The following is a 26,493-nucleotide window of genomic DNA, read 5'->3' on the forward strand; positions in this document are numbered from 1 at the left end:
TGGTTTCTGTTCAATACATAATTAACTGTTGCCATCTCTCTCTCTCTCTCTCTCTACTTGCTCAAACCCCTCTGTCTCCCACATACACTCAGATTGAAGTGGCTATCCAGTTGAAGTTTTTTTCTGGGCCATCTTTGAATACAATAACACCAGAGCGCTTATAACTGGCAACATTGATATACTGATGTTTATACATTATCCCTGCGTAAAATGCATGAAATCAGAGTATCATATCATGCAAATTCGTGGAGTAGGCCTACAGATGGTTATTATTATTATTGTTATTGTTATTGTTATTGTTATTGTATTATTATTATTATCATCATATAATCAATTGAGTCAGTGTTCAGAGGTTGTTTGTTGGTCTGTTGTGATATATGAGGAGGATTTAATTTATTTAATTTAGTTGAACTGCAGAAATACACCTTTCATTTGGCGAGGATGAAATGCCAGAATCCCTCACACACCCTAGGCTATGCACTGGCTCTTTTATTCATTCATTCAGTCAGTTATTCATTCATTCCTTCATTCATTCGTGTTCTCCTCCCAGAACTTCCGTAGTCCCTTGCCAACATGTACTTACCAAAAATGTACAGATGATGGCAGTGTTACACAAAATAATGGTCCAGTCGCAAAATCTGTTATGAAGATTTGAAAGTTGGAGTGATTTCATTCAAAATGTGATCGTTTTGTTTGATTCTTCGTGCACCAGACTAATTTATGTCAACACAAGTAATTTACTATATTGTAGGCCTATTCAAACATGGTTGTTGAGCAACTCTATCCAAATACAAATGTACAATTTCATTTGCATAATCACAAATATGAGACTGACTAATTACGGGAGGTTTGTTGTTGAAATAAAACACTTACGCGTTATACCTATGCGTAATACCTATGCGTAAATGTGAGGTGGAGATAACATACGATAAACATACGATAACGCGAATAAAAATAAATAAATAATCGTATCTTTTGAGATATCTTAGTTAGAGTATATTACGGTCAAACAATGTATGGTTAGATAAATATATCGCAATTTCCTTCTCCTGCATGGAGTATCTTTATACCGCACGAATAATAATCCGACATATTGAGTCATTCTCAGCGCCCCGCCTATGGAGGCGGTGACGGCAGCGTCGAAACGCGTAATCTCGTAAACAAGGATTTTGAAGAGCAGACGCGGAGACAGAACACTGAACAGCTGATCGAGGAGCCGTCTGTCCGTGTGCCTGAAGTTCTGGACTTGTGTGTGTACTGGACCTGTCGGTAGGGACGGTAACCTACCGTTGTCATGGAGCCACGGCAGCAGGGTAAGGGCGCATTTAAACTAACCAACACATCATTAATATGCTAGAAAAGTAAACTTAAGTCATGAATAAAATGCAGCTGTCGAGAGGCTACTCCGTCGAGTTTCTTGCCAGGGAGATGCATGTGCTCAGTGAAGTGGTTTTATTTACACGTGTTAGTCATAATAGGCTTTCATTGATTCATTAGACAGGAAAATATGGCATCATTCCAGGTACTTCTTTAAGTGCCGTTTATTTTTGCTTGGAATTCCTTTTCCGATATGGGTAGCCGATTTCTCTTCAGGTGGTCAAAGCTAACCGTGACCCGTTTTGCCAAGCGGACTGCATCGTCGCCTGTTTATTTAAGGAGCATGTGACAACTTTTCCATGGGCAGAACGCTAAACGCATGTAAACAAATTATCCACTTCAGTGGAAAGCAACTGTCCATTGCAACGGATGTTCGCTTGGCAGTTGGCCGTTTCGCAAACCATATGACTTGCTGGCGGTCACCCATTTCTGCTTCCCACGTGATCACTGGTTTCCAAATAATTGAAAACTTGTGACCTCAGGTATTTACAGGTTTTGGCTTGTAGTTCCATACGCCATTGAAGATTCTATTTCATCTCACTAACTTTTAATTATTGAATCACTTTTACATGCACGCCATTTCAGATTGTGTGTGTGTGTGTGTGTGTGTGTGTGTGTGTGTGTCTGTGTGTGTGTCTGTGTGTGTGGATGTGTGTGAGCCAGAGAGTAAGTTTGAGTGTGTTTGTAATCTTCTTTTTGTCTCATCTCATTTCCACACAAAATGTCCCAGAGCTCTACTCTAGTGTACTGAGTCCTGAGGCTGGGGAATGGGGTAAGACCTCAATCTCCGATGAATGGGTTATGCCAAGCAATTTTTCACTCCATCTCTACACTGAAGGTGACAGGCTTTGCCTTGCCTAGAAATCCCCTCCACCCACCCTTATCTCATCCCACCTCCCATTTAGTTGTGAATGCCATGTATTTGTGTTTTCAGTAGGCTTAGGCTTTTATGTGAGGATTCAGTAGGCTTTTATGATTATATATACAATTTATATGCTGTTATGTATCTTGGCCTTAGCCATTGATTTGATCCCAGTGGAGGGGGCATGTTTTCTGCAGCTCAGCAGTTTTTGTCTGTGTTGGTGTATGCATGCACAGTAGGCTTACTGAATGCTTGTAGTTCCCTGTGAGTGATTGTGTAGCGGAGAACCATGTAGACTAGTTGATTGCTTAGGCACCGATCAGCCATGCCCCAAGATTCAAGAGTGCCACACTCTCTAAAATCTTTGGATATGTCTATCATCTTTCTAGAGTGTTTTGTGTGAAGAGCTGTCCATTTGCATGGTGTTCTAGAACTCTTTCAGTGTCTTGTATGTTGCTGCCTGTTGATTCTTGTTTTTGCAACGATAAGGAGCTTCTCCAAGGCACCTGCAGAACAAAGCCCATCAAAGTCCATCTAGTCAGGCCGAAATGGCACTCCTTATGTAGATTGTGTGATGTGAATTCAAAGCAGTTTCTATTTCATTTGTAATAAAATTTTACCTCAACCGTTGAGAGGTCTCTCTGGGTTTAGCCCGTTTGAAAAACCCTGACCGATCTCTCTCTCTTTAACCTTTGTGCTTGCCCACGGAAGACGGTGGTCATCTCAGAACAGGTGAGTTCATCTTGGGTTTCTGTTCTGTTTTCCCCCCTCTCCCTCTGTGTGGTGATGAACTGTATCATTGGCAGGTTACGCTACAACACCATCCGCTATAGTGATGTTTTTGTTCTCCAAGAGTTACGTAAGAGTGTGACGCTCCGCGCGGCCCTCTCTCCCGAAGGCCATCTTTGACATGTCGCCTCTGTGTGTAATGCTCCGTGTGCCAGAGCAGGCAGCTCTGGGATAAATCCAGGCCGATAATCCGTGAAGAAAATCCCCGATTATGCCTCCATTGCACAGCGCAATGGGACTCTCAGACATTGGGTCTGGGTTGGGGGGAGTTTGGGGGGTTAAGTCCCTGGAACCCGCCTTTGTCGACACAGCCTCCCACCCCCCCACCTCCGCCCATCCTTCAATGGATTGATTTGATTCATTTAACCCCGAAAAACGAGTTATCTTGTTTGCCTGTTTGCAATCTCGTTCCCCCTTTGCCCTGTGAAAGGAATTTGCTGGCCATGGGGAGGTTCGGTTACTGTCAGCGGTGATCTGTTACAGGACGTTAACACTGGACATGGTGGACCGGTCATGCCACAGCGGGGAATGAGCAATTTACTGCAAGCGTTACGTCTGAGGAGACAGTCAGGCTGGCAGGCAGGCGTCAGGGACCGCTCTGGTCCTCCCTGGCCTTCACCAATGGCTGTGTCCAAAACCGCCACAGATATTATGCAAGCCCTTTTTTCTGCCCCTTAGTTTGTTTTCTGAGATTGTTTCAGGCTGCTGATAAGAAGGGAGCTAGACATTTATCTAAGATTTGGACTGAACATCAGTGATTGCTTTCGTCTGTGGGGCTCCACGTAAGAGGGACACATAAACACACACACACACGGCTTGGATTGGTCGTGGGATAAACGTTGGCCTCAACTGAACAGCAGATGATAGAATGTCTCATTCACCAGAGAGCCGGGCAGCATGCAGGGAATGAGTGTGATAGCTGTCCGTTATCCGCGTCTGACCGAGGCTTAACTCACTCTCTGTTCACACCACCAGCCTCTACCACACCACACACACACACACACACACACACACACACACACGGAACACACTGGAGCGTTTGTGAACGGTGTCTGTGGTGTCTTGAAAGCAGTTTAGAAACACAAAGCTGACTTTGAGAGGCCTGTGTGGGTGGGAGTATGGGTGAGAAAATGACAGGGAGAGCGAGAGAGGGACAGAGAGAAGAGGTGAGGAGAGAGATGTGAATGTTAGAAATTAAGGGAAGAGAAACATACAGTGTGTGTTGAGTGCCAGCAGATGAATCAATGGATGGATAGGTACAGTAGATGGATGGATGGATGGATGGATGGATTGATGGATAGGCAGATGGATGAATGGATAAATAGATGAATGGATAGATGGATGAATGACAAGTAAAGGATGTAATGATGGGGAGGGCAAGTGAGTTTATAGTCATAGTTGATTAAGCTGTCAATTTTCTTCTTGATTAATCGGATTACCTGTTTTTGCAGTTAAATTAAGTAAATCAATGTTATCCAAAGCCCAAGATTGTGTCCTCAGATACCTCGTTTTGTTCACACACTAAAGATATTTAGTTTACTGTCAGAAATAAGTAAAGTTGAAAATATAGTTCAAGAGGGCTGATATCAGATAATTTTGATGTATTTTCTCTCAAATGTCACAAACCAATTAAGCGATTACTGTGGTAGTTGATTAATTTAATAGTTGGCCACTAATCAACTGATCTATTAATTGTTGCTGGTCTTGTGAGCGCTGCTTGATCTGATTCATCTGAAGGCAGCTAGTCATTCCCCTGATCCTGTTGCTCCTCTGAGGAGTATTGGAGTCTGCTAAAGCCCTCAGAGACCATTCGCCTGGTTGCACTTCAAAGTCATGTTGATGCATTTAGATGGGGATGCTGAAATGAAGGTCCAAGGTCTTCGTAGTGCTGAAGACAGCAGCGGTGTGCAGTGGTTTACAGATTTGTTGGCTTGTTTGGTTTGGTTGTACGTATGCTTGCACATGTTGGGGAGTTAATTGGCTATCTTTGGGTTTAATACTGGCAATTATTATAACCTTTTTTTTTTAATCTCAGCTGTGTGTGTGTGTGTGTGTGTGTGTGTGTGTGTGTGTGTGTCTGTGTGTGTGTCTGTGTGTGTTTAAGTTGAGTACCAAGTCATGTGTTGAAGGGGTAATGTGATGTTCACATGACTGCCAGTTTCTCCCTCCCCTCTGTCTGTCCTGCCCATACACCTCCAACTGACCCTTGCATGTCCCCTCGTTTTACATAAGGCCAGGTTGTGTCCAGTCTAGGAGTGGACACAAGCCATCCTGTGACTGCTGTTACAGTATTTAGTGTACATACCGTAATTTCCCGACTATTAGCCACGGCTTATACATTGATTTTGCCAAATTTCTTGCAACTTTTCAGAGCATTTCTCATGCTGGTTTATGGTGCTTAGCCTAGTTGTAGACACTTAAAGCATTGCTTGGTAACAGGAAACGTTTTTGGGGAATTATACCTAACCTTTTTAAGTATTTGTGTGTGTGTGTGTCTGTGTGTGTGTGTGTGTGTTTGCTTGTTGGGTATAAGGCCTTGTGTAATGAACTTTTAGAAGCCACTTTTCAACACAGCACCATAACATGCAGAGTGATATTGTTTAATGAGATTAAAAGCTAATCAGTTAAACAGAAGCCATCCCTCCACCCTTATCAGTGTAAAAGCAAATGAAAAGTGCTGTCTCATCTGCAGTAAGACGAGTCAAAGTCAAAACAATACTCCATAGCGGTGCCAATAACCAGACAACATGCCTGCTGTTTGCTCATTGAATCTTGGCTTAAAGGCACTAAGAGGAATGCAGATGTGAGGACAATGAGGAGGATTGTTCGGCATGTCAAGGGTTGCCCAACGATGGTCTAAATAAGGAAAGGCCAGAGTAACATATGCCACCACCCCATACTATTAGATTTAGCTTTTAAAACAAACACTCACCCCCATACCAGAGCCATTATACAACCCTTTGTTCAACTTTATACAACTCTTTGTTCAATGTTATTGATTTAGGCAACCATTCATTGGCTCAATCAGATAGCATCCTCAAGACTATGGCTCGCAAAGATTTAGACAACCAATCATTGGCTCAATCAGATAGCATCCACAAGACTTTGGCTCATAAAGATTTTATAAAGATGTTTTTTTGTGGCTAGTCGACAATTGATCTATCTGACACCAGATGTCTTCTGCTTTGGGATGCAACAACAGCACATTTCCCCTCTGTTGTGTTGCTATGTATTGATCTGTAAACAACCTCAAAATCATTTTTGAAAAGTTCTGAAGATTTGACTAAGTCAGGCAAGGAAGATGTTCTGGACTCTTCCCTGCCCCCACTTCCTCAACCCTCAAAGATTACATTGCAGACATTCATTCAACCTGGCTCTAGATTACTGGCGGGAAGGAGAACTCAGGCAGAAAGGAGCAATTATGTAATCGCATGTGCTCTCAGGTCCTAGACGAATGTGTGTGTGTGAGATGCAAGACTGACAGGACGATTGGTGTTTGTTTATAGACTACTATCATAAATGTGGGTGAAGTTGTATAGTAATCAAGGCCGTTCAAATGCACTCAATCTCTCCATGAGTTCCTGCCGGGCTATATATCATGAAGGTACACTTTCTTCTCTAGATCGTGCAGCTTAATATTAGCCATGACTCACTAATGTGAATCTTTGTCAGGCTCTGGCTTGGTTAAGCTGCTCTAAATGTAGTAATGTGGATGTTTTTTTCGGGGAGACAATCTGATCAGTATTGCATAAGTGCACTGACAGAGGACCTATTTTTACTTCCGTGCCCACCATCAGGTAAGCCTGATTTTATTTTGAGATTTGACTTGGAGATTTAAAATGTGCAGGGGTTTAGGATAACACTGGAAACTTTTAGGGGCAAAGTAAAGAAAGAGAGACTGCAAGGACTGGTAGTGTTGAATCTTAAAAATGTAATTTCCATTCCATGGAAAATCACTCTCATCACTGTTGAAAAGGAGGCTGCTTACTTCTCATGGGGGGCGTCTCCTTTGTCAAGCTCAAGTGAAGTTGGGCTGTAAAAAATCGCACAGTGATGGGTATTAGTGGCACATCATTTGACACTTAGCCATGTAGGTTTTATGTCAGTTTAAACATTTAAGATGTTTGGCCAGTCAGACTGTCACAATTACAGACTGCAGAGGACCTACCGCCCTCAGATAGGGGACCAATCACAGAACAGAACAGAATTATTTCATGACTCTTAAGCTCAGTGGAAATGTTTTGTTTGTCCAATGACAAACAGTCAAAAATAGCTGCATCAAACCTGGACTGGCAAAAAGTTGTGATTCCAGAGGTGCCTCTCATCCAGCGTTTATATGTCCTCCCTTGCTCCTCGGGCCTCGATCCTCACTGATCTACATAAAGAATGATGGGGCGGCAACAATGGGATAGTCTATCCCTTCTTCTATCTTTCTTCATGTAGATCAGTGAGGATCGAGGCCCGAGGAGCGAGGGAGGACGTATAAACAGGGCAGCCGTGGTGTACTGGTTAGGGCTTCGGGCTTGTAACCGGAGGGTTGCTGGTTCGATCCCCGACCAGTCCACCATGGCTGAAGTGCCCTTGAGCAAGGCACCTAACCCCTCACTACTCCCCGAGCGCCGCTGGTTGGGCAGGCAGCTCACTGCTCTGGGTTAGTGTGTGATTCACCTCACTGTGTGTGTGCTGTGTGTGTTCACTAATTCGGTTAAATTGGGTTAAATGCAGAGAAACGAATTTCCCTCATCAAAAAAGTATATATTCTATTCTATTCTATTCTATTCTAAACGCTGCATGAGAGGCACCCCAGGTCGGCCGACTCTACGTGATGGTTGAGAGCAGGGGGGGTCAGAATTGACGTCAGACGTGCTCACTTGCGGCCACGTTTTCAGAAACAAGCCAATTAGCTGCCATTTTACTGGTGGACACAAGAGTATGTTGTCTGTGGATTTACAGTTTCCAAGCTGGGAGGATCAACGAGTGCATTGCACACATGGATGAGATCGTTTGTGGCCATCCGTAAGGCGGCACCTATTTGGCTTAATGAAAATGTGGCTGGAAGTGAGCATGTCGGATGCAACGTTTGGGCCAAACCCAAGAACTTGGTTGTGTTCGGGTAATGTGAGTTACCAAGCAAGCAAACAAACCAACAAAAACAACAACAACCACCAACCCCCCCCCCCCCCCCTCATCCCCCCCCCCCCCCGGAAAACAGCATCACAAGTTCCTCTGCCACGTTACTCCAATCATCCGCCAAGGTAATGACCGTTGGCTCTGTGAACTGTACATTCCTGTGTTTCACTTGAGCCAGAAGAGCAAACGACAAACGAAACCAGAAAGCAAACAAGCAGGGGGTTTAGCAGAGTACAGAACCTGGATGTCGTGTATGGTGTTTGCATTTCATTTACATGTATACATTCAGCAGACGCTTATCTGAACTGACTTATATGTCAGCTATACTATAAGGGCCATTCTCCCCAGAGTAACTTGGGGGTTAAGTGCCTCGCTCAAGGGCACAGTGGGGGCAGTTAGAATTTAACCCACTTTTCAGGCTACTGCATGCTAGCCCAGCCCAGCCACATAGCCACTATAGGCTACACTACCACCAGCCCTGGTGTTGAGAGAGTTTAGTGGTGTTGGTATAGATGCTGTACAGTACATGATGTTGAGTATGGAGTATGGATGGTGTGTATGGTGTTGAGTATATACTATAGATGCTGCTCTATATAGTTGAGAGGTTTGTTGATGGATACTGTGCAGGGTGGTGTTGAGAGGTTTGACGGCTGTGCATTGCTGTGCCAAAGTCGGCCATTTTCCTCCCGGAGCTCAGTGGTCTCCCACGTTGTGATTCATGAGCCATTCCAGCACAGTCTCTGTGTGCTTTGGCTCGCCGGGGTGAGTCATCAACTACAGCAAGGAGGGAAGGGAAGATGGTCCCCTCATTATTCGTCTGTGTGTGTGTGTGTGTGTATGTGTATGTCTGTGTGTTCGTCTGTGAGTGTGTGTGTGTGTGTGTGTGTGTGCGTGCGTCTGTGAGTGTGTGTGCGTGTGTCTGTTCGTGTGTGAGCACAGAAGTAGGGCTGTCTTTTGGAATCAAAATCGCAGGCAAAGGACTCCCTTCTGCAGGGTTGTCCTTCAGAATCAGAATCAAGGTCCAAGGATCCCTTTAATGAAGGGACACAGAGAGCACAGTGTGGCAGACCCACAGACCTGCACTTTGCACACAGCCTGCCTCCTAATTTCTCTTCACCTCCCCCTCATCACGAACTACGTGTTTTGAACTGTGTGTGTATGCGTGTGTATGCGTATGTCTGTGTGTGCGTCTGTGTGCGTCTGTGAGTGTGAGTGTGAGTGAGTGTGAGTGAGTGTGAGTGTGAGTGTGAGTGTGAGTGTGAGTGTGAGTGTGAGTGTGAGTGTGAGTGTGAGTGTGAGTGTGAGTGTGAGTGTGAGTGTGAGTGTGAGTGTGAGTGTGAGTGTGAGTGTGAGTGTGTGTGTATTTGTATGTGTCTGTCAATTCATCCCCTGTCCTCCCTAATTTCTACCCTTGACCGTGACTGCTCCTTTAGCGCCCAGTGTGTGTTGTGAGGTGGCGTAAGGTGGGTGGGTGGTGCCCCCCACGGCCCGCTGTGCTGCCTGGTGAGTGGAGCGGAGCTGCCAGCTGTAGCGCCTGCTCTCTCTCCCTGTACTGCTGGGGAGGAGGGTGGCCTGCTGGAGGGCTCTCCGCTAATCAGGTTTCTGCTGGATGATAAGAGCAAATGTGATTAGTTGTTGATCGCTGTTCAACTGATGCGAGATTAGACTGGCATCATGTGAGAAGGGAAGGGAGGAGAAGAGGCTGAACTGTTTCTAATGGGGAAATCGAAGGCTGCTGCTCTACAAGCGGCAGTTTTTCTGTAAAAGTGACCATAATAACGAAGCTTTTTGCTGCGATTTATTGAGTTAGGTTGGACCGCTAAATCACACAATGGAGCTGGCCTAAAGACCACAGACTGAAAGATCTGTCTGAAAGATCTTTTTTAAACAGATTTAAGGTTAGCATTTTCACTTGACCCATGTCAAGAATATCAGCTGGATGTCATGCATCACAAGATTAAGAGACTAATGTAGGAATGTTCAGTGTGTCCAGTGTTAAACCTAAGAAGGAGACAAGACATTGCATGTACAGTACCTTAAGTTTTTCACACAATACGAACATCTAATCTATAAAGAATTTTGACTTTAGAAGTTACTCCTTTCCTTATGACATAAGATTTAGTGTGTTATCCAATTGAAATGGCAAGTGTTGTAATTGTCTTTTGTCTTCATGTCCTCTCGAACATTTAAACTTTCTAATCTATATGAAGAACTCCCCATAATGGGTGAAACGCTTGAGTATGGAGGTGTTTTGAATCGTTCTTTCGTCTAAAACCTTCCATTAAATGTGTAAAAATAAACCTCTGCCGAGTGCCGGAGAGTCCCAAGAGGAGATAATTGCAGACAAAAGGTGGTCGTTAAAAGTGTTTGTGGCTGGCCAGAGTTGTCACGGTGATGGAGGGATGAAGACGGCACACCACGCAGTAGTGTCGTTCCCATGACAACAGAATGCAGAGTCACCTTTTCACGTGAACTTTAGCCTTGATTTGTTCCTTTTTACCAGAAGACACAGTCGCTCCCACCGAGCCTCCAGACTACAGTGCAGTGCTGTAATTGTCTCAGTGAGCGTTTTTTCAGTGGCATCGTTTCCTTCTAGCTGCTGACCTCAGCAACAATGGAAATTAGACCGTAGGCTGAGCCTGATTGCTTCATTGTGAGATGAGTGTGGTGCGTTTGTAAATTTGAAGTTCATTTCTCGGCAAAGGAAATCAAGACGCATTTAGTCTCGTATCTTATACTTCTAGTGAGTTATATCAAATTGTTTGGCTTGGCCAGTGTGTGGGGACCGTTCCCCCTGACATTTGTGTTGTGTTTGTGTGGATCCAAGCAGAACATACTTTAAACCACAACATGACTTCTAAATGTTGACACGAGTCCATCTTTGTGTCGCTGTGTCCAGGCCTTTTGGAGACGGAGCCTCTGCGGGAGGTGGACGAGGACATGGTGTCTGAGGTGGACCTCAACAACAGTGTTACCGATGAGGAGCGAGAGGAGATGACCAATGAACTAGTCAAGGTGAGCGGCCATATCTACACTTCAGCAGTTATCATCACTCACAAACTGGTTAGTGTTTCAGAAGCCTTGTAACTGACACACACACACACACACACACACACACATACACAGTCTCCCAACCATGCTTGCTGTGGTGTAATCCTTGTTATCTAAAGGGGGGGGGGGCGGTCTGCTATTCTAAAACTATACACTTTTTGGGGGAAATTCAGCCAATTGCTTTTCACCCACCTCTAGCAGTGACGTGTGGTGTGTGGTGTGTGTGTGTGCGTGCGTGTGTGTGCGTGTGTGCCACATGCTGACTTTCTAGATGAGAAGGAATCAAAGCAGCTCACACCAGGCCACACACACACATCCCAACCAATCAACACTTAGGAGCATGGAAGGGAGAAGTGGAATTCCATTGGCTGTTGAGATGAAATATCAACAACTTGTCTTCAGATGCAGGGATTGTGCCTTGTGATTGGCTGACTACTCCAGCTTGCCCTCCGTTTGCCCTCTCCTCCAGAGGGATGTGGGCAGATGATATAAAAAACAAATATGAGCGGAAAACACACACCAGTCCCACTGTCCCCACGCCAGGGCTGCTGTGCTGTTACCGCACCAGGGCAGAGGGAGGTTGGCACAGAGGGGGGGGAGGATTTAGACGCTTATGCAAATCCTGGAACGAGCCGGAACGTCCAGCGGCAGCAGCGGCACTGGCAGCAGGAGCAGAGTCCAGCGTCCAGCCGGCGGGCCCGAGTGACTCAGCAGCTCAGCCTCAGTGTGGGCTCCGTGGGGTCTCCGGGCGTTTCTGCCTCTCCTGGTCGGGCAGCCGTGTCCAGAGGTCGCGCAGTGTGTGTGCTGTGGGGTCTCTCCTTCCTTTTTTCTGTCTCTTTCTCTTTTCTTCTTGCTTTCTTTCTTTCTTTCTTTCTTTTTTTCTTCCTCTCTCTCTCACTGTGCTGTGGGTTTTCTCCCCCTCTCTCTGTGGGGTCTACACACACACACACACACACACATACACACATATATCAATAGGAAGAGCTGGGGTGTGCTCGCAAATCCACTTCCTCCTCTTGGTCAGGAGGAGTGGCGGTCACGTGACCAGCGCGGTGGCTGGCTCCTGGCCGTGTGTGTGTGTGTGTGTGTGTGTGTGTGGTGATGTTCCACTCAGCCATGCGTGTGAGCGCCCAGCTCTCTATCACCTGAGGCCAAATGTGGCGGTAGATTTGTAGGCCACTCTTGTGCTGCTGGGCCATCAAGAGACGTTGCAGCAGCGCTGTGTTTGCGTTGTTTGGGGCTGATATTAAAAGGGTTAGCATACTAATCCGCGAGAGCTAAAAATAGAGGGCTGCACCAGCGGAGGCTAAAGTACTGACTGTGTGTTATCAGGGTGCTAGGGACAGTGTAAACACCAAGTTGTTTTTAGCAGAAACAAGTAGGAAGGCCTAATGAACAATCCTGCTCACATTCAATAACCCTGAATTATTTAGGTGATTTATTATGAGCATTATGACTCCCCATGAATGTTTAATTACAGTGAGGAAGCTGACCTGGCAGAGGACCCCTTTCTGTGTCCAAGCAGACTTTTTACATGGACGATCTCCCAGTGCACATGGCAATTTAGTTCAGAGCCGATCCGTAATCCCCAAAACAGAAATCCTGAACGTGGCTGTTTGGATAAATACACACACACACGCACACACACACACACACACACACACACACACACACTCACACCATAATAAATGAACTTCAGAAATGCCCTACCCCCCTTCATTTCACTAGAATGGTATCATACTGTATATACTGTATACTGTAGTCTATATATGGCTGGTATGTACAACCCCTGGCAAAAAATATGGAATCACCAGTCTTGGAGGATGTTAATCCAGTTGTTTAATTTTTTAGAAAAAAGCCAGATCACAGACATGACACAAAACTAAGTTCATTTGAAATGGCAACTTTCTGGCTTTAGGAAACATTAAAGGAAATCAAGAAAAAAATTAGTTAATCAGTAACAGTTGCTTGTTTTAGACCAGCCAGAGGGGAAAAAAATATGGAATCACTCAATTCCAAGGAAAAAAATATGGAATCATGAAAAACAAATTGACAAAAGAACACTTCAACGCACCACTAGTACTTTGTTGCACCACCTCTGGCTTTTATAACAGCTTACAGTCTCTGAGGCATGGACTTAATGAGTGACAATCAGTACTCTTCATCAATCTGGCTCCAACTTTCTCTGATACCAGTTGCCAGATCAGTTTTGCAGGTTGGAGCCTTGGGATGCACCATTTTCTTCAAATTCTCCTACAGATTTTCAATTGGATTGAGCATTATCGAAGATGTAACGATCGCCGTCTCCCCAATGCCTTTACCTGACATGCAGCCCCATATCATCAACGACTGAGGAAATGTGCATGTTTTTTTCAGGCAGTTGTCTTCATAAATCTCATTGGAATGTGGATATAACTAGATGAAAGTCATATTCAGTGATGAATCGCGTTTCTGCAATGGGCAAGGTGATGATGCTGGAACTTTTGTTTGGTGCCATTTCAATGAGATTAATGAAGACAACTGCCTGAAAAAAACAAGGTCATTGATGATATGGGGCTGCATGTCAGGTAAAGGCATTGGGGAGATGGCGATCGTTACATCTTCAATAATGCTTATATTATTATTTATTATATAAAGTTTATATTGACATTTTGGACACTTTTCTTATCCAATCAATTGAAAGGATGTTTGGGGATGATTACATCATTTTTCAAGATGATAATGCATCTTGTCATAGAGCAAAAACTGTTGAATTCCTTGAAGAAAGACACATAAGGTCAATGTCATGGCCTGCAAATAGTCTGGATCTCAATCCAATTGAAAATCTGTAGTAGAATTAAAGAAAATGGTGCATCCCAAGGCTTCAACCTGCAAAACTGATCTGGCAACTGGAATCAGAGAAAGTTGGAGCCAGATTGATGAAGAGTACTGATTGTCACTCATTAAGTCCATGCCTCAGAGACTGTAAGCTGTTAGAAAAGCCAGAGGTGGTGCAACAAAGTACTAGTGGTGCGTTGAAGTGTTCTTTTGTCAATTTGTTTTTCATGATTCCATATTTTTTTCCTTGGAATTGAGTGATTCCATATTTTTTTCCCCTCTGGCTGGTCTAAAACAAGCAACTGTTACTGATTAACTAATTTTTTTCTTGATTTCCTTTAATGTTTCCTAAAGCCAGAAAGTTGCCATTTCAAATGAACTTAGTTTTGTGTCATGTCTGTGATCTGGCTTTTTTCTAAAAAATTAAACAACTGGATTAACATCCTCCAAGACTGGTGATTCCATATTTTTTGCCAGGGGTTGTAGTAGGTAATTGAATCCTAAATGAGCTCCAGAAACAAGCCTGCATGTGTCCTCTGACCAAAGCCCCCTGTGCTGTGTGGCTCTGTCCCTCTGTTCAGCTGGAGGAGGAGATCTCCACCCTGAGGCAGGTGCTGGGCTCCAAGGAGAGGCGTCACCTGGAGCTCAAGCAGAAGCTGGGCATCACGCCGCTGAGTGAGCTCCGCCACAACTTCAACCGCAGCTGGACCGACATGCAGTCCTCCACCGTGTGAGTACCCGCTACGCCCCGCAGGGCTACGGTGGCCCTACCAGGTCATTTTTAAAAGACGGGGGGGGGGGGGGGGGGGGGGGTTGGACATTAGTGTGGTAATACAGACTTCTGCAAATATGTATGATAAAGGACGCTTTGATCCAAAGCAGCGACTTGTTATTGAACCCAGTCAAGGTCAACTGCAGAGAAAGTGACAAAACTGGTCACACTCCCCTTAGATATCTTATCAGTGCATTCATTAATTGTGTCTCCTTTTGTAATATCATATGATGACTGACTCTTGATCTTAAAAAAGTAATAAAATGTCAGGGAACTCTCTTCAGTCTTGAGATGGTGTGAATTCTGCACCAATGAGAACACAGAGATACACTTATCCAGTGCAGCACAACATCATTTGAACTCGGTTCTAAAAAGGTTCAAGGCTTCAAAAGTCCTCGGACTGAATTAATGTTGCAGACATCAAACACGACACGGCACGTTGTAGCTGAGTGCAAGCTGTAACCGAGTCCTCATCTCAGGCTTTTTGTGACGGACGGCAGGCGATGTCTATTGTGTCCTCGTGGTCTGAGTGGCTTTGTAGGTCACTGAGCTTGCTTAATCTGTGCCCTCAAGTCCTGTGCATGATTGAAGTCACTTGTCCATGGCATCTCGATGGCCTAGTTTTTGAAAGGACAAGGAAGATGGGTCTGGCATTTGTTTTTTTTTCCCCCAACAATTTGGAACATGACTCTGTTGCACTGCCAGTGTTCAAGTGTTGTTAGTGCAGTCTTAGCATCATCACAGAGTTTATTGATGCTGATGTTGTGCACTGGGTTTCCATTGCCACGATCCGAGTAGACTTCTATACATACATACAAAAGCTTATTACTTCTCCTCCGTTTAACAAAGTCGCAGACTGACGAAGATGCCGAGAGCTGACCCCGCATTCCATCGTCCGTCAATTTCATGCAGCGCTGTGTGTGTGTGTGTGTGTGTGTGTGTGTGTGTGTGTGTGTGTGTGTGTGTGTGTGTGTGTGTGTGTGTGTGTGTGTGTGTGTGTGTGTGTGTGTGTGTGTGTGTGTGTGTGTGTGTGTGTGTGTGTGTGTGTGTGTGTGTGTGTGTGTGTGTGTGTGTGTGTGTGTGTGTGTGTGTGTGTGTGTGTGGTGTGTGTCGTCGCGGAGGCTCTTGTCAAAGACTAAACAGATCTGTGTGTTATGCCTTAGTGGAGACGGTGACCTTTTTGTTGTGCTTCCTGGCTCCCGTTTTTATCTCCCACGCACCAAAGGCAGGCGGCGCGCGCTTGCGTGGTATTTCACATGCAGCGTTACCTTATGGCCACTAATGGGCCGTCTTAAAGGACAAAGGCTTGAAACCATCACTGCTGTTTTAGAGCTAAGAGCAGACACACATACACACACTCACACACACAGACAGACCAAGACACACACACACACACGTAGACATTATCAGATAAAGGAAAAAATACCCTGTTATGAAACAGCCATTAGGCCAGGGCTGTACACTGCGAGCACCTCGTCGCAAATGCGAGGAAATATATATTAGTGCTAATTGAAAATCTGAAATGGGAGCACAGGTGCGAGTAGTACTGAATTCAACCCTTTTATTCGCATTTTGCTCCTAAAAATCCACACCAAGTGGATCAAAGTATAGGCTAGTACAATTTTCGCGCATCTGTATACAATAGCTCTAACGCTCCTGGCTGGAAACTCACGCTTTCAGCATCAACCTCGCTGTCTCTCACACACGCAAGAAATGTCACTCCAAAACCATTCTTCTTTTTCTTCAATCTGTTCGTTATCAGTTGGTGACTTTGTAGCGATTAGCCTACCGTTGAAACGGCAAACCATGATAAGAATGTTGACTATATAGCCTACAATTACCGTGTTCATTTCAAATATTATTATTAGGCCCTATCACGGTTGATAAACACGGTGTGGAAACCGTGTTAGCTTCACCCCAGCCTGCATTTGACATAGGCCTGGTTGACTTCTATGAGAGAAATCCGACTGATTCTGTTGTCTAAATGATGGATTTAACCACGATTTGGTGTAGGCTACACCTGCTTTAAAAAGGCGGAACATTTTCATTGCAAATGTGCGCATCATATAGCCACTCTGCGTCTTTGTATGGAGGTTACATTCACATTAATTCCATTCCACTAACGTTATCAGGAGAATACCGTAGCCTAACGTTTTATTTTGAGCTCTGGTTGTCACTCATTGGATATAACAGATATAGCCTACCAAACTCCAAGACGAGTCATGGTAGAGCAAGTTAAGCACCCAGCCAATTAAACATGACCAAGGAAAAAGCGACAACTCACGATGCCATGCCATGGTAGGCTACCTAAATCATAGAAGTTAACGTTACTGGACAGTGGACACTCATCTTTTCTATTACACCAGAAATATTTGTCTTTACCTTTGTTCGTTTTTTGAACATTTAAGTTATTTAATGAAAACATGATGTATCCTTGAACTATGCTTGACTCTTTTCCTAAAACCGAATGAAACCTAATTATGTTCACGTACATCTTAAAGTGACAGGCACTCAATTAGACCTACACACCACCCCTGTAATATCATTACAGTGTAATCAATATGAAGTATTCAGTTTACTGAATATTTTAAGCTATAAAGTAATTATGCAGATCCTAAAATGCTATAAATTGATACCAAAATGTATACAAATTCTGAATTCAAAATATGAAATAGAAACAAGACAAGCCATATTCTGTGTGTGTAGGGTTTGAGCAGAGACTATGATTGCCACTGCTGTGAATGATCTGTATCCTGCTTAAGGCAAGAAGGTTTTCAAGGAAATTTCATAGTGCTCCTAAATTTTTTTCTGTGCTCCTAAACTTTTTCATTTAGGAGCACCTGTGCTCCTAGTGAAAAAGCTTAGCGTACAGCCCTGCATTAGGCCTTGGAGGTGTTTCTGTTTTGTTTCCTGCTGTGGGCTGAGACTTGATCTGTGATCATCACAGCTCTGCACCTGCCGGCTCTGCCTTGTGTCCACTCAACACACACACACACACACACACACACACACACACACACACACACACACACACACACACATTCGGTGATGGTCTGAGAGAAAGCAGGCCATGTCCGTTGTAAGGACAGAGTGTCTCGCTGGCTTGCTCATAGCTCGTGTCTGGTTATACAACACACCACATAGCCAGTGCGTCCATCTCTGTTCAGAGGGCTGGACTGTGAGGTGAGGTAACCCAGGCAACCCAGGTAGCTTTGGGTGTAACCCCTGATCTCTAAAAGAACACTGCATTGAGAAGCTATTAGAGGCATTTGATTTGATGTATGTAGCCGTCTTAAGACGACTGCAAACATGATTATTTCTGAGACTCCAATACGTTTTTGACCTTGACATACTGTATGTACAATTCTGGTTTGAAAACGCATCAGAATCTCAGAAATGAAGTACATGAAGTTGAACCCCCTAGTGTTTTGAAGGAGATCAGCAGTTGCTCCTGAAGTTAACTGCCCAATAGCTTTGCTTCTTAGTACAACCCTGTGACCTCACGTGAAGTCACATGTGTCAATCCTACACTCTGTTGGATTGGAAATATTCAGGCATGTTAGTTGATCTGTACCTCACATAGGAAGTGAATACTGCACACTGCAGGAAGTGAATACTTCCTATGTTATTGTGTAATTGGCCATTGTGTATTGGACATTTTAGATGTTTATGAGAAGGGAAATGTTTGTTTTATCGTAGCTGCTGGAGCTGTTTGTTTTTGTAGCGTGCAGAACAAGCAGCCACCAGGAGATTGGCAGCGTGGGTAGTCAAGGAAGAGGTGTGGACCCCAGGGCACACAGGAGCCTGACATGAAACCATGTGGGAGAGCACACAACTGAGAGAGAGAGAGAACGGGAGGTGAGAGAGAGAGAGAGAGAGAGGAAGCAGAGGTGAGAGAGAGGGAGAAAGGGAGAGAGAGATAGAGTGTGGAGGTTAGAGAGGGAGAGAGAGATAGAGAGCGCGTGGAGATGAGGCAGGGAGAGGGAGAAAGAGAGATAGATAGTGTGTGGAGGTTAGAGTGGGAGAGGGAGAGAGAGATAGAGAGAGCGTGGAGGTGAGGCAGGGAGAGAGAGAAAGAGAGAGAGCACGGAGATGAGGGCGAGAGAGGGCCACAGCTGGGCTTTTTCTGGCCTCCGTTTCGTTTGAGTTCACTTGAGTGCGTTATGTAATGGCAGGGCTGGAGGGGGCAGCTGTAGCAGGACTGTGTCAGCAGTGTTCACCCATAGAGGGGCCCTGACCCCACTGCCTGTTTACCAGCCCATCTTCCTGCACTTGGACTTCTCCATCTGATCTGGCATCTGAGCAAACTCAGGAAGCTCCTATCTGCAAATAATCTTAACGCAAAATCACATTTCTCTGCCTGAGCTCATCATACATCAAAAACAGTTATAATTATCTTTTTTTTTCAAATCCAAAACAACCAGGCCACACCTGAATTCCAGTACAGTGCCTGAATTAGAAGCCCTGAATTAGTGTGCTGTTATATGTGGAAACACATGTTTGTTTACTCCTACTTTTAAAGTTCAGTTAGAGTAGCAATATCCATTCTAAAGACATCAAAAAAGATACAGACATATAAAGATACATTTTCCATCACAAATCAGAACTGAGAAACCTACAGCCGAGATGTCATTCCGAGTTCAGCTCCCCGTCCGTCATTTGACTGGCTCAGTGGCTCCAGTTCCTGCTCCGTGGCTCCGGTGCTATTTGGTTACCGCGGAGTCACAGGACGAGTGGAGCCGCATTCCGCAAAAAACGTCTCTTATCACGGTTGCCATGGCGAGGAGGCCGCGGAGTGATGGGGGCCATAGCGATCGGGTGGCGGCCACCCGAGTCGATAGTTCTAAAGAGCTCCAGCTAGACCTGAAAGTGCAGCACACCCTATAGCCGACTAGACACCAACAGCTTGATGGGAGACGCTGAACAGTAATATGATGGTGTCGTGTGGGCTGTGCTTAGACTTTCGGATTCTAAAACTTGTATAACCATATTATAACCTCTGGTTAATGGTTGAATGACTACCATTGGCATGTTTTTTTCTGTTTTTGTTTGCTTAGTCATACTATACATCAGTCACGCTATAGATAGCTGAAAGTGCATTTTAGCACACGGCTCATTCAGAAAAACATGTTCTGGTCTAGCCTTGTGTGTCCTTGTGCATCTTAACGTGCGAATGCCTGAATGCAAATGGGGGCTAATCAGACACACCATGGCTCGGTTCAAGCATGCTGGCCTCTGTCCTGTCCATGGGCTCCACAGTGAGGCAGAGCACATTCCTAAGTTAATTAAAGCGGAGTCTGACCAAGGGTAAGTGCTCCTGATGGATGACCACTGGTCGGTGTTTAAAGGCACTTGTCTCTCTTGGAGGCTTCATTTACCCTCGGACCAGAGCCATTGGCCAACGCGAGGGGAAGGGCTGGAGAGTGTGTGTGTGTGTGTGTGTGTGTGTGTGTGTGTGTGTGTGTGTGCGCGTGTGTGCATGTGTGTGTGTGTTTACTGCATTGCTTTGTCTTTGTCTCAATGGACACATTTCAAGTGCAAAGCTAAGAGATGCTCGAAGCACGCACACACACACACACACACACACACGCAAGAGAGACAGGCCCTTGATGAGAAAACAAAAAGTGTGAAATCAATGAGAAGCCGCGTCTCTCCCTCTCTCCGTCCCAAGACACAGCCCCCTTATATGCGCACGCTTGACTCTGTGCACTACTGATCAAAGCAAACCTCTTCTCTTTCACTCTGGCTCAGGGACGTGGATGAAATGTAAGTGTTTTGGAGTTGTTTGGACTCTCTCCTTCTCTCCTTCTCTGCTTTTTAGTCATCCTCCAGTCCCCAGACCTGTAGATGTACTGTAGGAGAGAGCTTGTGTTTGTGGATAGCCCGTGTGTGTATGTGTGATCGCCAAGGTGAACAAGGTGTTATGACGCACGCAAAAAAGGCACTGCGATGACAGTTGAAGGAATGTGAAGAATGAGAGTTGAATGGTGCTGCTTACTCTGGTCCAGTGAGAATTTGCATATTTGACCCAAGTTTTAATTAACAGAACAGGCTTTGCATCTCTTTCAAACCTCAATAATTGTGCCTTAATAGCATCATTAACTCAGTTTTGTGTGTGTGTGTGTGTGTGTGTGTGTGTGTGTGTGCCTGTGTGTCTGTTTTTATGTGTGTGTGTGTGTGACAGTTACAAGAAGACCTCTGAAACACTGAGCACAGCTGGACAGAAGACCTCGGCAGCATTTACCAACCTGGGCTCCGCAATCACCAGGAAGTTTGGAGACATGAGGTACGAATTCATCTCTTTCAGCTGCTCACATGACCTATCTTCCACTCCACAGAGCTGTCCATCCCTCCATCCAGCCATCCACCACGCCACAGAGCTGTCCATCACTCCATCCAGCTATCCATCACTCCATCACTCCATCCAGCTATCCATCACTCCATCTTTCACTTTCATCCATCTGTGCAGTCCTGCGAAGCCTCTACTACTCCACTCAGCTGCGTGCATGCCAGTTAATACGAGGATACTAATGTTACACTATTGTCATACTTAATGCTCTAACCCTAACACGCAGCATCCACAGCAGTGGATACCCTTCCCGCCCAGCCGGCTGTATGCTGTAACTCTCATTACGGCACCCTTGACCAGCGCTGACCCACGCAATCTGTCGGGAGAGAGACAGGGGTGTTGGGTGTTACGTAAGGCCAGGATTTAAGCAGCTTTCAAGGGGCAGCGGCTGGACACAGGCCTGGGTGGGTGGTACACACAGCAGGGCCTCCTGAGGCGCTAGTTAGTTAGCACGACGCTAAACAAGTCGCGAGTCAGAGATGGCCAGCGGCGCTCCAAAAACTACCATTCCCATCAGGCCTTGCGTTGCGTACGCCCTGGTAATGAAGAACAGCTTGGATAGAGCGCGAGGCAAGCTGGTGCACTTTAGAGAGGAGCTGTTTGCGTACTCGTTTGTTTGAGCCTTCTTGTACAACAGATGTGGCAACGGCAGCAGATTAACGAGCAAGCTTGCCTGCAAAAAAAAAAAGATTTGCACAGGAATGTCATCATTTGTTGGTACACGTTCAGGCAGGCACCATCCCATAAAGACCTTGATGAAATGCTAAATGTCATCATTTGCCAGTCAAATACAGGACCGCATTACTCTGCGTAGCAGTTAGCATAGGCTAGCATAGACTTGCACTGTTACACATCCTTGAGTGGAGAGAGAGTAGGAAACAGCTGTTCCCTGTGTCCTCACTGACAGTGACCAGTATTCCGTGAGAGTGGTTGTGGAACACTACGTCAATCTGCATCATGTGTCTGTCCCCTCACCAGGCCATATGTCACTGTGCCTTATGTCATTGTGTGTGTGTGTGTGTGTGTGTGTGTGTGTGTGTGTGTGTGTGTGTGTGTGTGTGTGTGTGTGTGTGTGTGTGTGTGTGTGTGTGTGTGTGTGTGTGTGTGTGTGTTTGCACAGGAGACTACAGTTTGCTTATGTTCACTGCCTTCTTCATTAGACGTGTGTGTGTGTGTGTGTGTGTGTGTGAGTTGTCAGTGTTCAAAATGTCATTCTGTGTCGCCTCAGCTTGTTGGAGTTGCTGTATCCAAGAAGGTAGTGTGTGTGTGTGTGTTGGTGTTTCTGAGTGAATCTATCCTATCATAAAGCATGCTGGAGCTCTTTTGCATGAGTGTTTGCAATGTAAATACTACTAGCTTCAGACAGACAGAATAATGAATTGAAGTTGCCCATCTACCTGACCTCAGATACCAGTCACACTAATGTACTGTATCTCCCCTTACATGAAGATGATTACGGATTAAATCAGCCAATCACATATGATGGAATCTAGGAAATTTGAGAAAAAAAGCTCACCATTTACCTTTCCAAGGGACTTTCTTTTGAGTCTGACTAATTCTCTCTCGCTTCATGGAAATAGTCAGACTCTTGTCTGATCCTGCTGTGCTGCAATGGCTCTTCCGATGAGAAATGATTTAGTCGGGTGTTTCCGGGGTGGGTTCCTAGAGCTCTATTTTTAATGGCGCCACTCTATCTGCTATGGGTGGGAGGCTTTTGCCTAAATGAGCCCAAGAGCGTTAACGCTGCTGCTCATCTCTGTCCTGTTTGAATTGGGCGTCGGCAGACAACTAATGCTTTTCATTCCAATAGCTTAGGTGTTGAGTTACTATTTTAACACAACAGTGGCTAAAAGCACTTAAGTACAAATAGATAAAAGTGGTGTCAGAAATAGTGTTTGCAGTGGGTCTTTGTATGTCTTTAGGACCTTTCTGTCTAACACTATCTCTATCTAGTCAGAAGGGCATCGTACCAGAACGTCCAAGCAGAAAATGTACCCTTGGACATTCTGTTTGTGAAACAGGACAACGAGGCATTCACCTTTAAATGGGAAATGTGTATGGGAATGGGAGGGGTGTTCTCTCTGCTCTGTTAATGACTCCTCATTTGGGTGGCCGTCTATTATTGTGTGTGTGTGTGTGTGTGTGTGTGTGTGTGTGTGTGTGTGTGTGTACGTATGCTTGTGTCCGTCTTCTTTACTTCACTAAAATTGCTCTTTTGGTGTGTTCTTTTGACTGGGTGTGTGCCAATGTGAAGTGTAAACCTACTTGACATGTCTCCACCCCTTAAGAGTAACACACTTTTTTTTTATCCCTTATCTCCCTCTGCACGTCTTAAGATCAAACTCCTTAGGGTAAGGCTCTGTCTGTCTATGTGGACCCAGTAGTGTGTTCCCGTCCTGGTGTAGAGATACAGTAGTGTGATTGACAGAACTAAGTAGCATTTCATCAGCGTACCATCGAGTGCCAGATAATCTCTTGGTGGCTTCGCACATCTGGACACAGTATTAATGAGATATGGTATATTGAACAGAGCCAATAACACATACTGTACACATACTGAGAACCTTGTAATTTACATCCACTGACTGACATAGCATATACATTACATAGCTCCTATTGTTTTAGTTGCCAAACTGGACAAAGTTACGTAAATAAGTCCTATCAAGACATATTTGACTTATGTTAAGTCCTATCAAGACACATTTGCTCAACGCACTGGCAGACAAAGTTAGTTAACACACAGGCTTAAGAGAGATGTCTTAAAAATAAGTCAAACTCTTCTTAAATTAAGTCAAATGATATTATGAGAAAGTGCTAGTTATGTGTCTATACTGAACTGAACAATACCAACTACATGTTTGATCTTTGTAAGATTAGTAGCACTTGTTTTTGCAGTGTAGTTATGTGGTGTCACCCCAAACCCCAAGATTATGCTTTGGCAGTTAGTTCTGTGTTCAGTGTCTACTATATGGGTGTTCCTTTGTTCATTTTAATTTAATTTATTTAACAAAATGAATATTTGTTCAATTCCTGCTATGCTGTTTCTTACTCTTGTAATTCACCAGACACTTTACTAACATTAATGTATATATGCAATTGTAAATTTGGGAAACATATAATTCCTAATGTGTACCGGTATATATATTTAACAGGATCTGCTCATGTAATCTGTGTACTGTATGTCCAAAGCACTTGTTTTCAGTGAGCTTGCCAATCCCCTGTCTCTGTGTGTGTGTGCTGTGCTCTGCCTGTGAATCCATGTGTAATCACTTAACTCCTCTCTTGTCTGGCCTTGCTCTCTGGGGACAGCTACTCTATCCGCCACTCAATGAGTATGCCTGCAATGAGGTAAATGTGCTTTTGTGTCTAAGCCCTTCTCTTTCTCTCTTTCCCTCTCTCTCACACACACACACACACACACACACACACAAACACACACACACACACACACACACACACACACACACACACACACACACACACTTGCTAGATCTCTCTGTGTCCCTTGCTTTGCCTTGCCTTGTCCTGTTCTGTTACACTGTTTCAAATCGTTTCCATCATCTGGGTTTTAAATCAGGTGAAGCTAGCGCATTGGGTTACATTTCAGACCCTCTAGATTTATCTTTTCCACACCTACCTTTCAGGTTTGACATTTCTCCCAAGACTCACACAGCTGTTTTTATTCTGATGTTAAAAACAGATCCAGATTGAGATGTTTTTGTTTTTCTTTTGTTTTCAAGATTTGCATTTTTTAAGACCGTAAATGACTGTACTGTACAGTTGTATTTGGTTCCAGATTTAAATCAATTTTACATTTTGACTAAATCATTTCCTCTCCCGACAGGAATTCGCCTAGTTTCAGATCTTTCGAAGAGAAGGTGGAGAATACTGTTACCACCATCAAGGTAACGTGAGACGTCCATGTAGCTGTATTGATCGCGGCTCTGCCGGGAAGTGGAGACCATTGAAGTCATCCTTTAAATGTGGAAAGAGGCATTTGCGTGTTGTTAATTATTTATCGGCTTCCTTTTTGGCGCTCCACTTTGGTATCAGTGCAAGCAACAACTGTAGTTCATCACACCTCTTATCTTCAATGCTTTTTATTGAACAAACTACTCTAGATTCTTCTCATATTCTCATTTATGCATCTTTGCTTCTCTCTCTCTCTCTCTCTCTCTCTGTGTGTGTGTATAGTCCAAGGTGGGTCCCGGAGCCGGTGGTGGAGGGGGCAACTTCGAGGAGGTCCTCTCCTCTGCTGCGAACGCAAGTTCCCAGGACACACCCACCAACACCCTGAGCGAGAGCACTGAACACCCCTGCTAGAGTGACCCCACCACCACTTCCATCGCCCTTTCCTTCAGACCCGACGGCACTCTGCCGCCCTCTCTGGCTAGGAGGTCCCACAGCAGGCCAGGGACAGAAAACCACTACAGGAGGTCTTTAAGACCCAGACTGCAAACACACAGTATAACGTTACCTGCCAGCCACGCCTGTTTCCATGGTACATGTCAGAGAAGAGATTGTATTGCTGTAAGCAGCTTGTATCTATCACTGTTCATGGACAACTCTGAATGCTTTTTTTCTATCTGAAGTAAGTTGATCCAGTAAAGCAAAATTTGTACTAATTAGATTTGATTCAAACAATGTTTTTAAGTATATTTTCTCAAGATTAAGGCTTATTTGCAGACTTCCTTTGTCAGAACATCGTCAGATACTTTTCAACAAAACAACAGATGTGGCATACGATGTTTCATATTTCTAATACTTGAAATGGCATACACAATAACATTAAACTGCACTATAAGATGAGGACCAAGACCAAATGTACTTGAATAACAAGCGATTTGTCAACCACAAAATCACATTGTTTCATCTCTGTGCACCAAACTGCACCCAAGCTCTCACCTCCAGGCTCTTCTGGTGGTGCGCACACATCAAGAAGCTCACGGTCCAAATTCAGTTAGCATTCCCCAGCTAAGCAGCTGTTATAAAGTGCCCTAGGTTTTCCATTATTGTAAAATGTGATTCAAATAAGTGGACAGAAACCGTTACATCCCTTTACTTAAAATTGTTTGAGAGAATGTGTGTGTGTGTGTGTGTGTACTGGCTTGAGTGAATGGTTGTGTTTATGTATTGACTTGAGTTTTCTGCTGTTTTCTCAAGCAATTCTGAAAGTTAAGGTTATGTAATAATAAGTGACACACTTAAACTTTTACAATGGAAGTTTTTTTTTCTTCTTGTTTTTGTAAACTAAAATATGTCCCTGCTAATGTTTATCAAGTTTTGGACTTCATATATTCTAGTTCAAAAGACTTGTTATGATTAAATAAATAATAATGCAACTAA

General features: G+C 44.5%; 1 protein-coding gene across 4 annotated transcripts; it reads left to right on the top strand.

The window, feature by feature from the left end:
- Positions 1-1,173: 1,173 nt before the first annotated feature.
- On the top strand, positions 1,174-26,493 carry tpd52l1 (tpd52 like 1). Of its 4 annotated transcripts, none has more exons than XM_062550568.1 (8): positions 1,174-1,313; positions 11,058-11,173; positions 14,608-14,756; positions 20,983-21,084; positions 23,484-23,498; positions 24,457-24,495; positions 24,992-25,052; positions 25,342-26,493. In XM_062550568.1, exons 1-8 carry the CDS (start codon positions 1,295-1,297, stop codon positions 25,468-25,470), a joined length of 630 nt encoding a protein of 209 aa, XP_062406552.1. In that variant the 5' UTR covers positions 1,174-1,294; the 3' UTR covers positions 25,471-26,493. The 4 variants fall into 4 exon arrangements, with proteins under 4 accessions (XP_062406552.1, XP_062406553.1, XP_062406554.1 ...); XM_062550571.1 differs by lacking the exon at positions 1,174-1,313 and adding an exon at positions 2,960-2,971; XM_062550569.1 differs by lacking the exon at positions 23,484-23,498.

The sequence above is a fragment of the Sardina pilchardus genome, chromosome 12 (assembly GCF_963854185.1).
Source record: "Sardina pilchardus chromosome 12, fSarPil1.1, whole genome shotgun sequence".
NCBI classification, from domain to species: domain Eukaryota; kingdom Metazoa; phylum Chordata; class Actinopteri; order Clupeiformes; family Clupeidae; genus Sardina; species Sardina pilchardus.